Source organism: Nycticebus coucang, chromosome 12, assembly GCF_027406575.1.
Source record: "Nycticebus coucang isolate mNycCou1 chromosome 12, mNycCou1.pri, whole genome shotgun sequence".
NCBI lineage: Eukaryota > Metazoa > Chordata > Mammalia > Primates > Lorisidae > Nycticebus > Nycticebus coucang.
The window spans coordinates 42827501-42851295 of NC_069791.1; the positions used below are offsets into that span (position 1 = coordinate 42827501).

The following is a 23795-nucleotide window of genomic DNA, read 5'->3' on the forward strand; positions in this document are numbered from 1 at the left end:
TTTTTTTTTCATTTGTAACATACAGGAGCTGTAATAGTCAACCTTAGAGAACTTTTAGCTTACAAGTAATATGACTTAATTTCACTTTCCCTTATTGAAAGTCATTACTTTTATTTCCAATGGAAACTATATACTGCTAACACCTGTTTTATGTGCAGAGAATATTTGAATGTTAAAATGCCTATAGCATTAAAATATAATACATTAAAAGTTAGTACGCTTGATGTTTTTAAATGAAAATTCAGTTAGAGTTTCTGTAAGAACACCTGCACATAGTATATATAATCAATAAACATGAATTGCATCAAATTCTCCTTTATTGTAATTTATCCTGGGAAGTAATATTTGATGCAGAGTCTTCTTATGAGGCCTGATAAATAGTAGGAAGAATATGAGATTTATAACAAGAACTGGATTGAAATCCTACCACCACATCCTAGCTGATGCGTATGTTAGCTGTGTGATCTTGAGTATGTTACTTAATCTCTCTGAGTTTGGTTTCCATACCCATACGACAGAGACACAGATACCTATCTTGGACAGTGAAAATTAAATAAAATAATTTACCAGGAAAACAATAGGTTCTCAAAAGTTAGTTATTTTACAATTATAATTTACTGTTACCAAATAATGTTCTACTAACTTGGTTTTTCTGCAAGATACATATACAGAACGTACCAAAAAAATGTATATACATTTTACAAAAGGAGGAAATTGTATGAACATTGTAGTACTCACTTATACCTATCATTAAAGATGAATGCAAGTTACATTTGACTTCTGCAATTGCAAGGGTGCTCAGAGTGGTTGCCATCAGTGTCCAAACACTTCTGATCCAGGTGAACTACTGCTTAAGCCTTGCCGCGAGGCCTCCTGGATCTTCCCTTGTGCACACCACGCACACTGCCATGTTTCTCAAACTTACCACAAATGCACACAATTGTGAGGTATGTCGGAGGTTCTGTTTTATTTTCATACCTCCACTGTCATCGTACTTCCATAACGTTCTCGAATTCCAAGTACCACTTCAGAATGGTCTTGCACTCCTCAAACAACAACAGTATTGCTGCCATTTTCTTTGAGAGCCCCGCCTGGCACCTGGTGACTCTAGCGTTTCACTTGACGAAGGCCATCTTTTGAGTAAATGTCATACTAACATCGCTACCATAATTCAATTCAAATTCAAAAAGTGGTACATAGGTAATATCTCTAAAATGTACATATATATGTTTCTTGGGGGGGTTTCCTCTGTGTTGTCCCAGTTGTGTCTCTTACTAAATATGGATGTTCAGAATGTGACCCAATATATCTTATGATATAATGTCTATCTAGCCAACAATTTAAGATGTCATCTTACAACATGGTGATTCTTCCCAACAAATGCTTGGAATCAAAGTCAGAAGATGCAGTCTAAGGTGACATTCAAACAAACATTGGCAGGTGCATATATTGTTTTCTGTAGGGATGTGCACAAATATTCATAGACGGTACAAAGGCATTTATATATGCATGTACTTACTGTGTGCATTTAAAAGTGTATCGGTAGCAAGTTTAGAATGTTTTTGTTTACTTGCAACATTGATCCTCTAATGGGAGTTAAAATAAATTTCCTGCTTGTCTACTTAGAAAAGGTTACATAGAAAATGAATTTTAAAAAAGACAAAATTGCTACATGTCTCACTATTCTGAAAGAAAATACGTTAGTATTTTGGTATATTGTCAGCCATACACCTTCCTTTGTATACATGACAAATGACATAAAGTATATATACCTGCATTTAAGCAGCTTGAAGAAAAGTAACAGGAAGAATCCAAATGTTCTATATTTGGACTTTTTCACTTTATATCATGTGCCTTTTTACCTGCCATTGAAAGTTCTTTTAACATATTTTAAGCTTTCTTGTGTTCAGTTTTATGGGTAGAACTTTACATGTAAACTGGTCTTCTATCATCAGACGTGTATCAGTATTATCAATATAATATGGACTCTATAAAGAAAAAAAAGGTCTTATCTATGTCAGGATAAATTCACAGGATCATAATTAATTAGATAAAGTATGTAACAGTCTGAAGGCTGTTGTTATACTTTGCCAAAATGATCTCCAGAAAAGTTATACAAATTATTCTCACTGCGGAAATGTACAAATCTATGCATTCCCTCATATTCATTCTGACACTAGGAATTGTTTTTTAAAAAAATCCTTGTGACCTTGAGATGAAAGATGGTATCTCATCACACTTTTTAATTGTCATTTATTTGATACTAGTAGGCCTTTGATATTCCTTCTTTTAAGGAAGTAAGCAGTTTATGCCTTTTGTCCATTTTTGCATTAGGTAGGCTTACCTATTTTACCTATGTTCTGCTTAGAAAATTAAAACATCATTCAAGTGCTAAACCCAGCCTAAATTCTATTATGATGCAAAGTAATTGTAGGCTGTGAATGCTATTTACAAATCGTATATCAATTTTATTTCACCATTGGAATAAAAAGTTGCATTCACAATTAAGTCTGTCTCCTCAGTAGAACTCAGTCAGGTAAGACAAACACTCCTAAATTTTGACTCTAAAACTGTTCACATTCTTACTGCTGCAAAATACTATTCTAGTATCATTATTAAAGTACCTAATATATTTCTGTGTTTGCTTCATTTATTACATGCCATAATGGGACTGCATATCTTTAGCGCTGGTTATGCACAATTAGCACTTACTTATTGCCTTGTCACTTAGCCCCTAGAAGACAAACTTGTGCAGTGCAAGAAGTAAGCTAATCTTCATCAGTCAAGCAAAACAGACAGATTTTGTTACCCTGAATACAGAACGTTTTCAATATAAGAGATTCTCCTTTCACGCTGAGGTTTACTTCATTCCCCTCCAGTCAGGCCATATCCATAGAAGGCTGTGCTTCCTTTAACCAAATCAGTATGACAGTTTTACACCTGTCACAGTAGGGAAGCTTCTCAGGAGAAACTTGAGGCAAAGAGATGATGTGTAGGCATTCTCCCTTATGCAAATTTTATTGACATCTGAAATTATGAAATGACAAATGTTTATGAATATTATTCAGCAGTCATTTCATCTTTTAAATCAAAATATCATGAAGATCCAAAGAATTTCTGAATGTCTAAAAAGATAGTAGTGATAATAACCTTTTAAGATCAGTTGTACTTTTTTTTTTTTCCCCCTGAAGTTTTTGGCCAGGGCCAGGTTTGAACCCACCACCTCCAGCATATGGGGCCAGCGCCCTACTCCTTTGAGCCACAGGCACCAACCCGGTTGTCTCTTTTACAGATAATCTGTACCCTGTTTGGAGGGCTAGGGCAAAAAATGAGCACCCTAAATTGAATTTCTAAAAGTTTCTCTATTTTAAAAGGAAACCAGAATACTGTTATTTGAGCTTCTTTTATGATATTTTGAATCTCATTCAGGATTAGAAAATTTTGTATAATAGGTTAATTTCTTAAAGGTGAATAAGCACCTCTTCCTTAAAAAACTCAGTAAAACTAAATGACCGTTTTATAAGAAAAGGAAAAAAATTCACACTTCCAATGACCTTTTTCTGAAGACATAGAATTGTACCACAATTTGTTTTCTTTTATTAAAGAACAAAAGCACTATGTTAGACTCTGTGGAAGCTGAGGTGGGTGAAATCTAGTTTCTTTCATAGAGGTGTTCAGAGCCATGGGAGAGACAAGACATAAAAGATTTACAGAGGAGTGTAATCGATGTTAAACAGATCTATACGGAGAGGAGAGAGAGCCATCCTTGAAATGTTAGGGAGGCATCAAGAGGCTGATATGCTGGGTCTTAAGAAAGAACCCTCTAGAACTAGCTGAGGTATAGGAAGTATGTCTGGTGGTGGTTGGGGGAAGATGAGAGACCAGGGGAGCAGAGAGAAAAGACTTTTTCCAGGCACATAAAGTGACATACAAAGGCATGGAGGTGTGAAAGCCTTTGATGTGCTTAGCAGATAAAAGGTAGCTCAGTATGTTCAGACATTCGAGGGGGAGTTTAGCAGAGATACAGAGAAGTAGAGAGTGAAGCAAGGATCAGGAGGGAATGAAATTGAAAAGGTAGGAAGCCATTGGACAAAAGTCAAAGTGAATGCAAATTTGAATTATTCATCTAAAACACATTTTTTATTTCAAGCTATTATGTTCTGGAATAAATCTATCTTAACCAATATTTATTGACCAGCCAGCTTAAGTGGTAGTACAATTTATGATGGTATTACAAAGGGTTCAAAAGAAATATAACTCATGGTTATTTACCTCAGAACTGCTGTCCAGATGGGAAAACCTGTTACACATTCGTGAGTAATGTTAAAAAGCCAAAATAAATGATATACCAATAAATAAGCACTTCGGGAAAGATAAGGACAAGTAAATTGACGTGGTCAGGGAATGTCGATGGAGGGAATGGGAACTAAAGAATTTAGAAAATCTGAATAAATGGAACAAAGGGAAGACTATTCCTGGCTAGGGAACAAGTAAGTAAAGGTGAAAAGATCATCATTAGCAAATATGATACATTCTTATACAGAACTGATCACACACCAGACCCTGCTCTGAGTGTTTTACATGTGTTAACTCATTTAGTACTCAAAATAACCCATAAGCAGGGGTGGCGCCTGTGGCTCAAAGGGGTAGGGTGCCAGCCCCATATGCTGGAGGTGGCGGGTTCAAACCCAGCCCCAGCCAAAAACTGCAAATAATAATAATAACAACCCATAAGCAGATATTATGATTAGCCTCATTCCACAAATGAGGACACTGAAGTACAGAAAATTTAAGTAACTTGCCCAAGATCATACAGTTAGAAAACGGCATACTCACGGTTAGAACCCGGGGAGTCTGGTTTTACTCTCTGGACTCAGGCCTATCCAATTGGGTATTTTATATTTTCTAAGAGCTTATAAATGTGCATAGATATAGTGAAGTTAAAGTGAGGTAAACTTTGAATAATTTATAGCAAGATTTGGGGAATGGGTAGTATAATTTTGTTTGGAAAGGGTTATCAGGAATGAGATGTGTGATAACAACTGCATTGTCAATGGGAAGAGGCTGTGAATTTGTTCCTAAGGGTATAGTGGAGGTGTGAGCATTTAACTTTCACCTCTGACTGAAACAGCGCAGTATAGCAATCTCCATCCTAGAGTAACTGAGCATTAGAAATATAGATCACATCCCCCTTCTTTTTAAAGTGTTATAGAAATAGAAATTGGTATCCTAATTGGTAGTCACTAACCTTAGGAAACTCAAGTGACTAAGTTAACATTTTAATTTATTAAAAGGGATGTTACAAATGGAGGTTTCTCAGCATAGAGAAACCTATGATAACCTCCTGAAAACTACTCTAACCATCATATTTTATAAGAATGATTTGAAAGAGAAAGTGAAACCTATGATAACCTCCTGAAAACTACTCTAACCATCATATTTTATAAGAATGATTTATTAATTGTACTTTTTTCTTTATTTCTTTTTTTTTTTTTTGGCCAGGGCCAGATTTGAACCTGCCACCTCTGGTATATGGGGCCCTACTCCTTGAGCCACAGGTGCAACCCTACTTTTTTCTTATACTTCTCAAATCTCTAAGACCATGTGAAGTCAGCTAGAATCACTCTAAAATATGTTGAAATTCAAGTCTATTATTAATTCTAAACAGCAAGATAGATGGTTTAATCACCAAATGGGGCAAGTTTTATTCCTTTAACATTAAAAAAAACAAAAACTGAGGACAAAACTAATCGGACTGACCATACACAAGTAATTAGGATTACATTACAAGGAAGATTGTCTGTTTATTTGCAGAAATGTAAGCTCAGCCTGTTAATGTACTTACAGTGTTCTCTGGCCATCACTGCTTTTATAATTTTTTTTTCTGCGAATGCAAAATCTTACTAGGAGCTGGTTATATAATATTGGAAATGAGTACTTTTTACAAAATCACATTACAGATTATTTTGCTAAGCACTTAATATCTGCCTTGCTGTTAGTTTTATTTCTTCATGTTTATATATGAAACGTATTTAAAGAGAGAAATCGATCTTAATTGCATACCAGTCATAATCTACTCTTAACCATAGTTTTTCAAGGGTGTTTTGAGTCATATGTGGGAGTATGACATTCCTTACCAAAATTCCACTTAATCTTGACCTTCAAGTATAAATTAAAATGCACATTAAATAGACTTTATCCAGTTGATAGCATACTAATAACAAGATATTTCAGATAGGAATATTTTACATAAATATTCTGTCTCCTTCCATATATGTGTGCAGACACACACACACATAATAACTCATTTCATGGCGGGCAGACTTAAGTCATGTAAAGAAATAAAAGTAATACCAAAAACTTTGTGTAACTATTTAATCTTCCCATTATTCTTATAGTTTATATTTTTTAATTTCCTCCAGGTAGATCTTGAATCCAGAGGGATCTAGGTTATTTTTCTTTCTCTACTGCATACATTCAAACTGTGGAATCACGGCAGGTTTTTTAAATTTGGGGATAGGAGCTTTAGGTGTTTTTTTCTGAAGAAGGTGATGATAATACTATCTAGTTTGGATGTAAGTAATAAATGAGATTTTGTATGTATATGCTTAGCATTAGTACCTCGTAAGTATGATAGAGAAGGTAACTGTTTTACCTACATTTTAAATATTGAGGTAAGACTTTACATATAGCATTTCTTTGCCACAAACCTGCAAAATTGACTGATATTAAAAATAAGAAAAACTGAAGTTATTTTTCTTTTTTTCTTTTCTTTCTTTTTTTTGGGGGGGAGGGCAGAGTCTCACTTTGTCGCCCTCAGTAGAGTGCTGTAGTGTCACAGCTCACAGCAACCTCCAACTCTTGAGCCTAAGTGATTCTCTTGTCTCAGCCTCCCAAGTAGCTGGGACTACAGGTGCCCACCACAACGCCCAGCTATTTTTTGTTGCAATTCTCATTCCTGTTTTAGCTGGCCAGGGCTGGGTTCAAACCTGCCACCCTCAGTATATGAGGCTGGAGCCCTACTCACTGAGTCACAGTGAAAAACTAAAGTTTTATCTTCAATTATTGTAAGTGGAAGCCTGGGATTTGAAACTTACTCATTACAATGTACCTCCTGCCTTCACATGCTTTTCACGTGAACCTCCCTGTAGTCAAAAATCTTCTTTTTCACTTACGCACAGGGAGCTGAGACAGGCTTAGTAAGGGATCCCCAGCCTCTTGGTTCCATGCTTTTCTCACTCTAATTACCTTCAATTTATTAATCTACAAATAATCTTAAAATTTATTCATCTATACATTTTTCTAAAGGTAATAATGACATGCAATGACATAACAAATAATGTGTTTTTTATTTCATAATTAATAGGATTTTTATTTCTTGATAAAAAAGCAAAGCAAAATTTTAGACAAAGTGAGAGTTGAAAAAGAGTATTTCCAGATTACCTTTTTTTAAAGAAAAAAAAGATTCAGTAACATCAGTTGGAACATAAGAGTGAGTTATTGGATTTATTTTTGATGTGATATTTATTTATTTATTATTAGTCAAAATTAATGTTAACAGAAATATAAATTGATGATTTTGAACAATGGTTAAAGATACTGTATATGCTGCTTCACATCATTTACATGAAAGATACCTAAGTTAGCTACAACAACAAAACAAAAATTTCCTTTTATTTACTTATCTTAGTGATTGGGGTATCTTTAAAACTGGTTTGTTCAAACATCGCTTTTTAAGTGCAACATTTAAAGGGTACAGTTTACAACTAATACAAAGAAAATATACTTAAAGCCCCCAACTTGAATGTTCACTGTATCCAGTAGCTTTGACCACAAACTACGGCAGGATTTTGAAATCAGTACAGAGTCTGTGCTTTCAATCAACATCATCAGCAGGCAGTAATCCTGGGGAAAAAAAGTAAATTCCACAAATAAACAGACCAATTTTCCTTTAAGAGGAAAGCTAATTCTTTTCAATCTACTTTTTTATTACACTATTTTCCCTCTATCTGCTTAGCTAGTATAAGGATAAATTTCCAAAGCTACCCAGTTGGAAAATAAATAGGTTCACTGTTTGTCTAGCATTCCAATCTTTGCAAATGTAAATCAGTCCAACTGCTCCTCATTTAAACCTTCAACTTCACAAAACATTAAAGGGTGGCTTTCACTACACAATTTAATCTATCCACTAAGATTTCTGCTCAAACATCATTTGAAATTGACTATCTGATAAAGGGAGACCACTATCAAAGGTCAGTGAGGTCAACTTGTATAATTACAAGTAGTTTTACTGTGTCAACTCCACCAGACGCCACTGTTTGAAGGTTAAATTGTTACAATTAAATATATATACAGATCTCCTCAGAGTTACTTTATTGTTAAATGTACCGGAAACACAAAAGCATTTATTTCTGACCTTAATTGTGTCCAAAGTGTCACCAGTGAGAAATTAGACAAAAAGAATGCTTATTAAAAACATTACAATCTTACACATTAAACAAAGGTTTATCAGATAAAATGCATATTTAGCTATTGGAAACTGCTTTTATCTATTATGTCAATATTAAGTTCATCTAGGTTATTCCCTTTGGTTAAATTAGAAGTGCTCTAAGCAATGACATCTGTTTAGACGTTGGTGAAGTTGCCATAAACAAAAGAATGTTGCTTGATATCAGTATGATGCTAAAGCAACTTTCACTTCAAAGTGATCACTTCTAGATTACAGGGATTTAATTACTTTGAATAAGAGAGGAGAAGGAAACTTTAAATGGGAAGCTTCGAAATGTTTTTTTCCTTTAATTTTAATTTTTATCTTTTTGTTGTTTAAGAGAGAATCTAAGTTGCTCAGGCTAGAGAGCCATGGCATCAGCTTAGCTCACAGCAACCTCAAACTCCTGGTAAAATGGGCTTTTTTTTTGGCAGTTTTTTTGGCTTGGGCCGGATTTGAACCCACCACCTCCGGTATATGGGGCTGGCACCCTGCTCCTTGAGCCACAGGAGGCGCCGCCCCAAATGGGTATTTTTAAAATTGTTTGATTCATTTTACTTTTTTATTAAGTACCTAAGTGGCCAACAGTGAAATCTTCTATAATTACTGCAATGAAATATTATCATTTTTTCTTTTATTTTAATGAGTGTAAATATTGATCAGTTCTTTTTGCTTTCCAATATGGTAAATGATAATAATAATATTAAAGAACAGAAAGTTACCTTTTGCCCAAAGTATTTTCTTCAATTGCTTATAATGTTTTATATTTGAAACTGGGCTTTCAAATGTTGTGTGAAACGTTTCCTTAAGTGAAGCAAATGGCAAATGGTATAATTTTGATAATGAAGACAACTTTCTAAGGTGAGCTTTCAGATTCTGGGAATTACCATATGAAACTGTTATTAGGGAAATACATCTTCATCTCTATATATTTGAGTGAAATGATCTTAACACATTTTATTGTTTAAAATATTTTCAGATTTTGTGTCGGAGACAAATTTTTCCTAAAGAATAACATGATTCTTTGCCAGACGGACTACGAGGAAGGTTTAATGAAAGAAGGTTATGCACCCCAGGTCCGCTGATCTATCAACACCACCCCGTTAAGGATACAAAGCACTACATTCTTTTATCTTTTTTGCTTCATGTGTACATAAGAAGGAACCTACTGAATAGCGTAGATATAGGGAAGCAGGATGGTTACATGGAATAAAAGGCGGACTGCATCTCTATGTAGTGAAATTGCCCCAGTTCAGAGTTGAATGTTTATTATTAAAGAAAAGAAGTAATGTACATATTGCTGGATTTTTTTGCTTGCTATTTGTTTTTGTGTCACTTGGCATGAGATGTTTATTTTGGACTATTGTATATAATGTAATATTGGAAGCACAAATGTAATACAGTTTTATTGTGTTACGATTTGTGTTCTGTTTGCTTCTTTGTATTGTTGCATTTAGTACAATCAGTGTTTCAACTTACTGTATATTTCTGCTTTCTGTATCTACCAGCTATTTTAAATGAGCTGTAACTTTCTAGTAAAGAACTGAAGAGCAAATCTCACTAATGATACACAGATAGATAAAGCAAGTCTATCAACAGTAAAAATAAATGATAAAGACACACACAAAGCATTTTAGTGACATCCACTACTTATTGCCAGTATGATTTAGTCTTATCAGTGTTCTTGTTATAACCCCCTATTTTCAGGGGGTCAAAAAATCAGCTTTAAAAAAATGCATAAAAATTTCATCTTCAAGCACTTTCATTTTATACCAACGTGAAAAGTGCCATTTTTAGAATAACTTTAAAGCTTAGTGGTTCTCCTTTTAATATCCTTTTCTTTACCTACACAGTGACTTTGTTTTGCTTTTTCAGTCACACCCCTTATGTGAACTAGTGCCTTTGGGTATCATGTAAAATTTTTCCAAAAGGTTACTTTTCAAAAGTGTTACCACAATTATGAGATAATTTCAAAATGATAAATGAATTTCTTATATAAACTTTACCCAGGACTCCCTATAAGAGCTAACTTTATTAGCTTAATAAAGGAATGGCACTGAAAAGATTTGAGTATGAATCCACTGAAATCACGGTAATGCACATTGAAGCTATGAAGGTATTTGAGTAGTGGAGTTGCTTATGAGCAGAGCAACGTGTTGCTCGCAGAATCTTCTAGAAGAAAAGAAACAAGGGGATTGATAAAAAACTGAGAACTGGTGATTATATATTTTTCTGTATTTCTCTGCCGTTTATTTTCATGTTCAAAAGTGAATGCTTTAAGTTCGATGTGTCTAACTTTACTCATTGCTTTAAATGATTGTCAACTCAGAATGTATCACATACAGGCTGAAATCTGCCATTCTGCTTCTTAAAGGTAAAACGTCCTTTTACCTACATGATAGCAGATAAAGAAGAAAGCTCAAGAAACAGAAATTATGGAGAATGATTATTTAAAGTACAATTAAGGAAATAAAAATGAGACTATGATCCCCTCTTCTGGGTTGCTTACATTTTGCTTCTTTGCTTCTGCTCCCTGTAATAAAACTACTTTTCAACTAAGCTACTTCTATATTTTACTATAGCAAATAGTGCTATGGTTTTTCTTTATTTTTTCTCAATCACTTGTATAGGAAACAGTGTTTTCCGGTGTTAGTGGCATACATATTTTCTCCTGCCAATATATGCATTACAGAAAATTAAATGTTATACCTAGATTTTTGGTTTGGGGCCAAAATCTTAAGCTGACTATAATGCTGGTGTGGATTTGAGCTGTTTTAAAACAATGCTTTATTATGAACTTGCATGTGAATCTGGATATTGCCTCTTATTTTCAAGAAAATGGTTCTGTGAAAAGTGAATGATCTGTATTTTTACAAACGCTTCCTGGTCAGGAGTGTTCACATCTCATGTTCCCCAAATGTGAGGTAGATTGAAGGAAGAGTTTCAAAAACAGCTATTTGGGGCCCACAGAAATAACTGTCATTTTAGCCTTTGAGCCTTACATTTGTTTGATGAAAAGACTTGTACAGCCAAAAACAAATAAAGCAAGACAAAATAAAGATGGGAAGGGGTGAGGTAAGTGAGAAGTGGTTTTCACAATGCAGCCCTGCTAGTTCTTATTAATAGCTGTTTGAAGTTCATGTGGATGTAAAATTTTAATTGTCAGTATCTTTCTCAAATGATCTTTTTTTAGATTTAAATGGTTTTCATGTTTATTGATGTGTCAAAATACTTGTGAATCGGGAAAAAACTTCTCTCAGCTTCTTGAAGCTGTTCAACAGTCCTTGCCACCCAAACAAGATATTTTCACTACTTTTTTCTCTTAATTAATACTTCGGGAGTTAACTCTTACACTTTTTACTACAGACAAAATTACTCACCTGAATTAAAGATTAAGGCCTTAATCTGTTTAGATTATTTTTAATCTCTATGGAATTGTAGAACAAGACAGGAATAGTTTCAGCTGTAGGCCATTTCTACAGTTCATTGTCCATAAACAGTAGCATTTTTTACCTACAGTACTAAGCTAATTGTTTTCACTACTCAAAGCCCCTGAATTGGTAACTTTCCTCTTTGTGTTTTGTAGCCCTGACATCATTTAGCTTGCTAGCTGATGCTTCCAATAGGACACCTGCAATTGAGTTTTGATTTTGCAAGCAGTGAAATCTCTCTCTCCTTAGCATCTTACATAGGCTATGGGGAAGGACCATGCACCCCCCCACTATACCAGAGGGCTGAGTTTAAAAGCTGACCTGTGTTTGTAATTTTGCTTTCATCTTGCTTAATAAATATCTGCTGAATTCTTTCACCTTTTTATATTTGGATTTATGTTTTTAATAAAAGGGGTATTATATGCTTTGATTGTGCTTAATTGCCAAAATCTAAGATGATATCTAGAAAATATACACCAAGTCCATGAAAAAGGGAAAAGATACGTAAGAACATTTACTTTCTCAAGGAAAACTCCTCACAAGCTTGGGTGAAATATCTCAAATGCTTTCTTTTAATATTGTGTTTAAGATCTCAGAGCTAGGAAGTTTACCACTATTTACTTTCATGGGGAAAATAAAACTGTCAAAAACGAAGGTAGCAACTGCTGGGTGTAATTTTGTACATTCATACAAATTTGAAGCGATCTTTCTGAAAGCAACCGTTTTGCTGTTGTCAGACTACATTTCCGATTTCCTGTATGCTATGTAAGGAATTAAAACAACAAACTAAATTCTACATTTGCAAAGAAGCAGCGTTGTGCATTTAAGTGAAATAGGATGCTGAAAATCACATCCACAGCACAGCATGTGATACCTGGTGTCCTTCCCACTGTTAGTTCAGGCAAACCACTCTCTGAAACGTCACTTACACAATTTCAGAGGAATGACACAGGCCAAACATGTTTCGTGTTGACTCCAGTAAGTTGTGAAAACAATCTGCCTGTTTGTTGTATAATAATAGGCCATTAGCGCAAAAGTCTTTTTGGTCATTACTTTTTCTTAAAAACATCATTATAAATATTTTTTAATGTGATTTTACTACCATTGAAGGTAATAGAAAGCAAAGGTTTAATGTAGTTATTATTTCATTTGACTTTTGTTTGGCACAGTGTCTCATTATATTTTTCAGACTAGAGGCCTTGGCATGAGCCTAGCTCACAGCAACCTCAGACTCCTAGGCTCAAGTGTTCTTCTTGTCTCAGCCTCACTGCAGGTCCCCACCACAATGCCCAGCTAACTTTTTTCAATTTTTAGTAGAGACAGGGTTTCACTTTTCTTCAGGCCTCTCTCCAACTCCTGAGCTCAACCCAACCTCCCACAGGGCTGGATTATAGGCGTGAGCTACCATAGCCAGCCTCATTTAACTTTTCCTGAGTGCCTGCTGTGCAACACGTCTTTCTCCCTGATCACTCAGCCTCCCACTGGGCAGACTTAGGGTGCTTCCCACATCAGATAACTTTAACATGTCTTTGCATTGGTTTGTACTCATCTCAGACTGGTTAATAATGAGCCAACAGAAGCAAATACCTTCTACCTATTCAGCATGTCACTGGTATGAAAGCCCCAGAAAATATCTCAAGTAATCAATGTGTTCAGAGAATTATGTCTCACAAATTACTCATTAACTCAATAGCACATAATAAAAAAGAACATCAATTAATTAATGAGTCACCCTCAGATCACTATGATTACAATAGAGCTCTGTTGAAACAGTGGTTATAAATGGAGCTGCCTCTTTATTCATTGTTTCCAATTGGCCCATTATTTGGCTGAAACCAGTGTCATATTTAACACATGGCTGTAAGTAATTGTGTGATTAGTATCATAAAGGAAGGATTTAGAAAGCCTACTGCTTATGAGACCTTATCAATGACCAGAAAAAATAAAGAAAACTCTCATTTTTACTATTGCTTCCTTTGAAGCCAAGCTATCAGAGGGTCTGTTATCTTTCTAAAAGGTATTTTTTTTAACTTTTATAATCAAGACTAAAGAATTTCAAGTCGCACACTATAAGGATTGGATGCTGAAAGTAAATTGAACAATGCTTTTAGTATACACATGATTTAATTTTAGTAACTTTTCAGGGAAACTAACAAATGCATGATCATTGCCAGTTTTGTAAATTTTGTTACTCCAAAATGACAGTTTTTGCTTTTTGTAGGCTCGTTTGGGATGAGTTTGTGGTGACTGACAGAAATAGGAAAAGGGATTTAAAGAAATACTATTACATATAAAGTCACCAACTAAACTTCCCCAACTATCGTGGTAAATGCCATTTCAATAAGCTTATAGCATAATTATAACAGTTCCCTTAGGTAAGTAAGAAACATCTGTTGGTAACACATAGCAGGTGTTAACAATTACACATTCTGAACTTTTTAAAAATGTTTTTAATTAAAAGAATTCTGTATTCTGAAAAGGAAAATACGTTAAATTCAAAGATACTCCTGTTTGGGGCATGATCATGTAATGCGCAAAATTATAAGGAACATATTATCTTGAATCAACTAGGTTTTGTGTTTGGTTCAGATCCTTGCAACCAAAAGTGAATTGGAATTCACTGCACTTTTTACACAATTGATATTCTGGTCTGAGAAGCTGAATACTCATGAAATTGTGTAGCAGAGCTGATTACAGAATGCTTTGGCTTTATGGGCAAGGTAATTGCCATTAACTATACCAAATTTAGTGGACACATTGTGAAGAAAAGTGGGAGTAAGAAACATTCAGATAATAGATCACCCACATCTTTTTTTACCTCAGTCTCTGGAGAAGACCTTAAATCAGCTAAAGCTGCAGTCCCTAACTCCCACCCAGGCTGCAAACCGATACTGGTCTATGGTCTATTAAGAACCAGGCCACACAGCAGGGCAGGCAAGTGAGTGGAGCTTCTACTGTATTTACAGCCACTCCCCCTTGGTTACATCACCGCCTGAGCTCCGCCTCCTGTCAGATTCTCATAGGAGCACAAACCCTACTGTGAACTGTGGATGTGAGGGATCTACATTGAATATTTCTTAAGGCAGTGGATCTCAACCTTACTAATGCCGCGACCCTTTAATACAGTTCCTCATGTTATGGTGACCCCCAACCATAAAATTATTTTTGTTGCTACTTCATAACTGTAATTTTGCTACTTTTATGAATCATAATGTAAATATCTGATACGCAGGATGGTCTTAGGCAACCCCTGTGAAAGGGTTGTTCAACCCCCAAAGGGGTCATGCCTCACAGGTTGAGAACCGCTGCCTTAAGGAAATCTAATGCCTGATGATCTGACATGGAGATATAATTTTCTTGAAACCTCCCCTTACCACTACCACCCCCAATTCCTGATCCATGGAAAAATTATCTTCTATGAAACCAGTCCCTGGTGCCAAAAAGGTTGGGGACCACCGCCGACCTAAAGTATTAACAAAACAATCCATTTGTAACATGTAACATTATCATATGACCCATCTTCAATAGTTTTTCATAATAATAGCTGACATTTACTGAATAATTACCACATGTCAGGTAGTTTTCTACACTTAGGTAATTTCTACAATATCTCTATGACATACATAGTATAACCCTTTATTTGATGATTTTTAAGTAAAAGGACACTTAGGTTACATAGCTGGCCCAAAGTCAGATAGCTAGTAAGCAGTGGGCTGAGATTTTTAACACAGATTTGCTGAGTCTAGTGCTGAACCACTCCACTGTATCATTTCTTGTAGGGCTGTGATTGTAACTGACACTATTGTTGTTTGGTAGTCCCTGGAAATAGCCAAGAACTGGAAAGAGTTACCCATGCTTGAGCAAAAATTCCAAATATTTAAAAGCTAATGTCACCTTTAAAGATGAAAATTAGGAATGAGAATGATCATATTTATCTAGATGTAATCTCTTTGGGAGTTCTTTATTTCAACCACACCACGAAGACTTTTCTTTGTACCTGAAAATCCAGGGTACCAAGAATAGAGGATCCTGAGGCTCAGCACCCATAGCACAGTGGTTATGGTGCCAGCCACATACACTGAGGCTGATGGGTTCGAAACCAGCCCCGACCAGCTAAACAACAATGACAACTGCAACAAAAAATAGCTGGGCGTTGTGGTGGGTGCCTGTAGTCCCAGCTACTTGGGAGGCTGAGGCAAAAGAATTGCTTAAGCCCAAGATTTTGAGGTTGCTGTGAGCTGCGACACCACAGCACTCTACCAAGGGCAACATAGTGAGACTCTGTCTCAAATAAAAAAAAGAGAGAGAGAGAGAGGATCCCTAGTATAATGGTAATGGAAATAAGAAGTGGACACCCCTGACTTTAGAGTAAGTTGGAATAAACAGCTGCAATTTTCTGCACCAGGATACACATCCTGAGGTAAAGTGACATGAAGCTAGATCAGACTTAAAAATCAAGATAATGAAAGGAGTATTTTATCTGTCATTGATATTTTATAACTTACATTCAGAAGATGAAATGAAACAAAAATTAAAGTCCCTAGAATAGCAATGTGTGTCAAATTGTGGGCACCTGCCAAGTGTGTATCACCATACAAGGCATCTCTAAGTATGTTTTGCCTGAGAGACTCAAGTGTATGAAATACGTTTGACGCTATTTATTCTTTACTTAATGCCCAATTTATTAAGCATACAACTCTAATAAATGCAATTTTCCTAAACATTTGTACACCATTTAAGTAGCTAATCAAGCAAAACTTATAAATTTAATAAATCGGATTCAACCATTTAAACATTGATTCAAATTTTAGTCAATTTCTTGTAAACTTGTCAAGAAAATCCCACACAAATAGTTTCAAGTGATTTAAAAGCAGATGAAAATGTTCACAATGAGCCAAATCTTCCTTTTAAAAATATACTTAAAACTTTAACAAAAAGTATTAATTTAAATTAGTATTTCTGTATTTCCTTTCCTATCTTTATAAGGTTATATTAATAATTTGCAAGTTCCTTAAAAAGTTAGAGAACTGTTATTTCAACTAGGTGAGGTTACAGGATCTGTGTTGCTGACTTTATGAATGATGGTTGGAGAGATGCTATCCAGAATGACTCAAAAGTTAACCAGTGCACAAGTTGGTGAATAACTTAGTAGTCATGCTTCCCTGTTATATCAATGAAAGTTTTTGGAGTCCCAGTCTTTTACGTGGCTTAATCATTCCCCATAATCCAATGATATTTTCCCCAAAATATGTATGTTGGGCCCAAGTGATCCTTTTGCTTCAGCCTCCCAAGTAGCTGGGACTACAGGGGCCTGCCACAATACCCAGCTTTCCAATTTTAGTAGAGACAGGGTCTCACTCCTGCTCAGGCTGGTCTTGAATTTCTAAACTCAAGCCATCCACCCACCTTGGCCTCTGAGAGTGCTAGAATTACAGGCATGAGCCACCCCAGCTAGCGTATATATGCTACTTTAATATTGCATTGTGAGAGCTACAGAATCAGAGATTTTTGTCCCCTCAGAAATAAGGAATTGGAGCTGGGCACAGTGGCTCAGACTTTGATCCTAGCGACTTTAGGAGGCTGTGCTGGGAGGACTACTTGAGGCCAGCAGTTCAAGACTAGCCTGGCAACATAGTGAGATCCACATCTGTGGTGGTGTGCACCTGTAGTCCCAGCCACTTGGGATGATGAGACCAGAGGATCACTTGAGCCCAGGAATTTGAAGCTGCAGGAAGCCATGATTACACTATTGCACTCAAGCCTTCAGGAAAGAGAGAGACCTTATCTCAAAGGAAGGATAGAAAGGAGTGAGGGAGGAGGGAGGGAGGAAGGAAGGAAAGAAGGAAGGAAGGAAAGGAGTGAAGGAGGGAGGGAAGAAAGAAAAAGAAAAAAGAAAGAAAGATGGAAGGAAGAAGAGAGAGACAGAGAAAAAAAGAGAAGGAAAGAAAGAGAGAGAAAGAGAAAGGAAGGAAGGAGAGAGAGGCAGAGAAGAAAGAGAAGGAAAGAAAGAGAGAGAAAAGATGGAAAGAAGAGAGGAGGGGAAGAAGGAAGGAAGGAAAGAAAGAGGCAAAGAAGAAAGAAAAGGAAAGAAAGAGAGAGAGAAAAAGGAAGGGAGGGAGGTGGGGAGGGATGAAGGAAGGAAGAAAGGAAGGAAGGAAGGAAGAGAAAGAAAGAAAATTGAGCCTATGGAGTCAAATTTCCCATGGGGTCATAGGCCTACCGTTTCTCACCGAAATTATTGGCCCTTTTTTTGATTAGCACCTTGTGTTCTTTGCATGCTTTGACTTACAATCTCTACATTTAATCTATTTACTTGGAAAATAGAGGTGAATAACCAATTGACACTGTATACATAAGAATATATTCACTAGAAGAAACAAGTCACAAATACAATTGTATCTAGCTTTTTTTTTCATGGCAATTCTTTAGTGTGGTTTAAATTAAGTTTTCCCCTTTTGATTACAATTGTAGAATTGCAGCTTCCACAGACTTAGATGTATTGCAGGTGAAATTCGTAGTAGGTTATTTTTCAAATGTGTGTGTGTGTGTTATGCATAGTTCTTACTTTAGGGGTCAATTGGAATCGTCTTTCAAAAGTCATTACCTTACAAAACCAGAAAGTCAAAAAGAAAGAGCGTGAAAATAATGCAGACTGCAGCAGAACAAGGTGAGCACAGGTGAACTCTTCCAGAAAAGCGTGCTCAACCTGTAACTTGCACGGGAAAAATGTGTGTAAAGCCCAACTAACAGAAATCTCTTGCTTACACCCAAGGAGACTGTCAGTATTGTACAACATTAGTTGAACACTGAGAATATGAAAATAAATAAACAGAAGAATATGTCAAGAGCTTAGACCATGGCTTGGCCATCTCTGTCTGGAAGAAACTCAGGGGTGGGGAACCGATGGCTTTGTGCAGTCCTCCAGATCCCCTGGTGTGGCCCCTTGATCAAATACAAATTTTCCAGAATAAATCCTTTTAATAAAGGAATTTGTTCTATAAAGTTGGATTCAGTCAAAAGGCTGCACCCAAAGATCAGGAAGACCACTGGTTCCATATTTGTGCTACACCATTATCATAAGGTTTATGCAGGCCTTGATTATGTTTCAGGTAAACTTTGTTGCTTAATTCAAAGTACAATTTTCTTACTCTCAATTAACCCTTACGTTTTTTCTTTGCAACCATTTACGTTCCTAAACATCATGGTTAGAAGAATCAACTTTGCCACCAAGCAGACAATGATCCTGAAAATCTTTATTGATAACACTTTTCTCATTTGCAAAATGGAAATAAAACCTACTTCACAGGGTTTTACTAAAGACTAAATTAAACAATCTATGTCTAGCATTTTATATACTGCCTGATACATAGTGTTCAAGTTATTATTACTATTGTTATTTTTAATCTCAAATCCTTTAAGCACCTTTTATGAGCTAATCAGCATGCTTGAGCATGGGAAACGGTTTATGTTCCACTAGGCATTCTTGGGGAAAGGGGTAACAATTATTACAGGTGAATACTAAACAAGCAAACTATAATAGAACAGTCTTTGTAAGTGAAATTGTAGGATTCAAAGAGAATCCCACAATTCTCTTTGCTGTAGCAGCCCTGGTTTCTGATATTTAGTAAGATGGACTTGGTAATCACTATATCCGCATAGTAGGTCATTCGGATGTTTATTGGTCACTGGTTGCATGTCAGAGTCTCTTCCACATTCTTTGAGGGATATAATGAATAATAGTCTCTGTGCTTGAGGGAAGACAAGGGAAACAACTGTTAATGTAAAAGGCAATAACTTAAAAGTAGAGAGATCTACAAAGTTCTGCAAGACCACTGAGAAGAAATGATTTGTTCAGTCCAGGCACAGTAGACGAGGATTCACAGTAGATATTGACCATTAGAGGATGAAGGGCATGTTGGTGTCTGTATAGAGACCATTCCTAATTGAAGGTCACCAAGCAGTTGGTTTCATAATGACTTATCCAGCTGATAGAGAGAAAGCCATCAAAGATTTTGGAAAGATATATGGTATAATAAATGCCAAAACTGGCTTGGCACTCATATAGCTCAGTGAGTAGGGCGTCAGCCACATACACCGGAGCTGGTGGGTTCAAGCCCGGCCCAGGCTTGACAATGCAACTGCAACAAAAAATTAGCTGGGCATTGTGCTGGGTGCCTGTATTTCCAGCTACTCAGGAAGTTGAGGCAAGAGAATCACTTAACCCCAAGAGTTTGAGGTTGCGGTAAGCTGTGACACTACGGCACTCTACTGAGGGCAACATGGTAAGACTGACCCCCCCCCAAAAAATTAAATAAAAACAAAAAATAAATGCCAAAACTGAAGACTGACTCCGATGGAAATGTAAAGGCTGGGTGAGGGAGAGAAAAGAGGGGATGTTGATAGTGTAGTCAAGAGGGTTTTGTAAAAAAAGCAAGGAAAGAGATGGGAGGAAAGGGCCTACACAGTGTGGTGGCCATCAGAGAGTAAAAAGGGAGGGTGAATAGCAAGCAATAGAGAAGGGCAAATTTTTACCACATACAACAGTTGACCAAATGTGAAAGGGTCAGCAGAGAAGGGTCAAATATGACTCAGAGAGCTGGGAAAGTTTTACCCTAATTATTATAGTTAAATGTAGCAAACAGATACAGAAAAGAAACAATAGGAAGAAACATACCCTCGCTGATGATTGCCTGGATAAGAGGATCACTACCCTTCATGGGAACCTACAGAATTATATTCCTGCTTTGAAAATTCTTTGGGCTTTTTAAAAGAACATGCAAGAGAAATAGATGCGATTGGTTGGAATGGCAGAGCTTGCTAGCTGTCCATTCAATATTTTTTCTTCCCTTCATTTTTACTAACAGATTTCCAGTTCCAGGCTGCTTCTGTATATCCAGGGATGGCCATTTGGCACAATTCTGGTTGATGGAAATTAATCAACGGAAATTTTCTGGCCCACTTTTGTCTTTCCTAAATGGAGGCGCTTCTCCTTTCTCATTATTGTTTTCTTCTTGTTGTCTTAAATACAAATGAAAACCACATATAACCAAGGGGACAACATCATAAACTTTAACATTAAAGAGAGCCCCGAGCACTGCTGATACTGTGAAGCCCCTGCATAGGGCAGGCTTGAACTGACTTGAACTGGAATGGTCTGGCCTGCCTCTGAGCATCTTATCTCCATGGTTGGATTACTTCTTGCCACTGTGGTTGAATCTCTGCTACCTGTAGTCAAAAGCAAGCCCTAGCTGATATATTGGGCTTGCAGGAACTTAGGAAATTTTATTGACTTGTTGGATTATGTTTTCTGCTTTCTCCTGATTCAAAAAAGGGCAATTATGCACCAAATCTGTTACAAGGGCCAACATTATGGTCTTATTCGTCTCCTCCCAGTTGGGCTCCATCCTACCAGGTGAGAATCCATAATTCTTTAATAAGAGAGGCTTGAAGATGAAGTTATACCTTATCTTCTCTCTGATCTTGCATAACCTCAAAACATCACCCTGACCTTTCAACATAAAGTTCGCATTGCCATTAGAATATTACAATTTATCTAATATTACATATTAGTGGGGAAGACTGAGTTCTTACTAGACTGTCATAAAAGAGTACAGAAAGAAGAATGCAGAGAAACAGCAAAGGTATTTTCAAGTAATTAGTTAGAAGTACAGACAGATCAAAAAGAAAGCCATTGTACAAATGTCAGGCTATTCAGGGTTATTTTACCTTGAGGAGATAATGTCAGATCCTTGCTTTGGATATAAAGGAAGTTTTAAAAGTCTTTCTGCCTATCCCTAAACCCTGTCTGTGCTGTGAAGTTTTACCTCTTGTATGCAGGTGGGAATAAAAGAAAAAAAGGAAGATGATATTTACAAATATTTTACTCAACTATATTTACTAAAAAATAGTTCTTTCATCTGATATTTACCATTCCTGCTTTTGGGGAGGAATACAAATAGCCTCTCTTTTATGAAAATGTGGTGATGTGAAATAATACTCTAGTGTTTTTTGTTTTTGTTTTTTTTTGTCTAAAGTGGGGAAATAACAGTCTCCTACTTCAATTTATTTCTCCTGTTAAATATATATGTGTATATTTAAATATGTAAAACAAATTTGTGAAAGTCCTTAATTTGGAGTTATGTAGTTGAGAATCCAAACTCTGAGTTGAACCTTCTGCCCCTCAAGTAAAACTCCTCCATTTTATAACTCTCTTCCAATCCCAGTCTTACAGGCCACTCTGTCCAAATGCCTAGTGCTATGGATTCTTTTATCCTTCGAGAAGATAATTTAATAATTCACTAACTTCGAAGGCATCCTCTCAAGAGTATTTCTTCTCATCTTCTTTCCTTTCTTCTCGTGCCTCTAAGAACACTTATTTAGTGCTTTCTACATACCAATCACTGTGCAAATCCAGGATCCTGGAGAGAAAAGGATGGAGAGGTAGGAGAAAGAGACTCAAAGGTTTCAAGCCCAAGTAGCTCACAGCCCACGGGGGAGCAAGGGCAAAACAACTCCCTTGGAAAGTGATTACATTAAAGTCTAGCCGGGATGCTCTGGGAGCCAGGAGGAAGGAGTGCCCAGCTTAAAAAGTGTCAGCTATACATTCTAAGATAAGCAGCTGAGTCTGGAGCAGTAAGGAGCAGTGCTTCCAGGGGATTAGAGAAAGAAAGGAACATTATTCCAAGCACATGCAAAGACTTCATAGTATAAGAGATTCTGGTGGGTTAAAGGAATCTCAGCTAGCATGTGGGACAGTTAGATTCACGTCCAATGATAAAGGGCCTTCAGAGTAGAGGTATTCAAATCTGTGAGGCTTTAAAAATTAGAAGCTTTAAAAAATTTAATTTTTAATTAAAAATTAAAAATTTTTAATTCAGTAGGTATGTTGTCATGCCCTGAGATCTATGCATTTGAAAACCTCATGAGATGTGAAGAGCAGTGACAGAGAAGAGGAGGAGCCCCTGAAAAATCACAAGGCAGGGGAAGGCATAACCAGATTTACATTTTGGGAAGCTCAATTCCATGGCCTTATGCAAACAGGAGAAGAGTCAGCTGAGACGATGGGCTGGAGACCAGCTGAGGCGGGTGAAAAGAATGAGGACTTAAAGGTAATGGGATAGAACCAGAGAGAAGATACACTTCAAAGATACTTAGGAGGTAGTCAGCGTAGAAGGGGGTAGCAGTTTTTTGGAGAATAAGATGAGTTTTAGACTCACTGCATTCAAATTGCCTTGGGATAGAATTTGAAAGTACAAATGTCTACACTTTTAAAGGAAAATTCCTGATGAGGAACCTTAAGAAATTACGTATATGTGCACCTGGGTAGTAAATGTAATACCATTACTTTTCCCATACTAGTTAAATAGCATTACTTAGGTATCCTGTTGAAATCGTAGGGCAGATATTACCTTCTTAAGTGAAAAATCTTATTTAAAATATCAAGCTTAATCTGAAGTTGATGGGAAATATGAAGATAAAAGAGAGCAGGGTGATAGATTATGTGTTATTCTAAACCATCATAATAAATTTAATTAAGGTGTCATTTCAAGGTTGCCTTGTTGCTTTTACCAAAGCGAAATTTTGGCCAGAACTATGCAAATACATTTCTATTATCCTAAATGATTCCAAGACCTATTCTTTACTATCTTTACTTTTCTCAAAACTTTACTTTTTCCACTTGTCCTTCCAAAAGTCTACTGGGCCTATAGCTAGATGGAATTGATGATTCTGAAAATTTTTATATTTTTTGAGACAGAGTCTCACTCTGTAGTCCTGAGTATAATGCGGTGGCATCCTCATAGCTCACAGCAACTTCAAACCCTTGGGCTCAAGAAATCCTCTTGCCTCAGCCTCTGAAGTAGCTGGGACTTTAGGTG

General features: G+C 36.3%; 1 protein-coding gene across 5 annotated transcripts in view; it reads left to right on the forward strand.

The window, feature by feature from the left end:
- LMO3 (LIM domain only 3) overlaps nt 1-12339 on the forward strand; it is a 61903-nt gene extending 49564 nt beyond the window's left edge. For all 5 annotated transcript variants that reach the window (XM_053554821.1, XM_053554820.1, XM_053554819.1 and 2 more), the window contains one exon: nt 9468-12339. In XM_053554821.1, the coding sequence (XP_053410796.1) occupies nt 9468-9573 (106 nt within the window). In that variant the 3' untranslated portion in view covers nt 9574-12339. The remainder of the gene's footprint in view (nt 1-9467) is intronic.
- The last annotated feature ends 11456 nt before the right edge of the window (nt 12340-23795 follow it).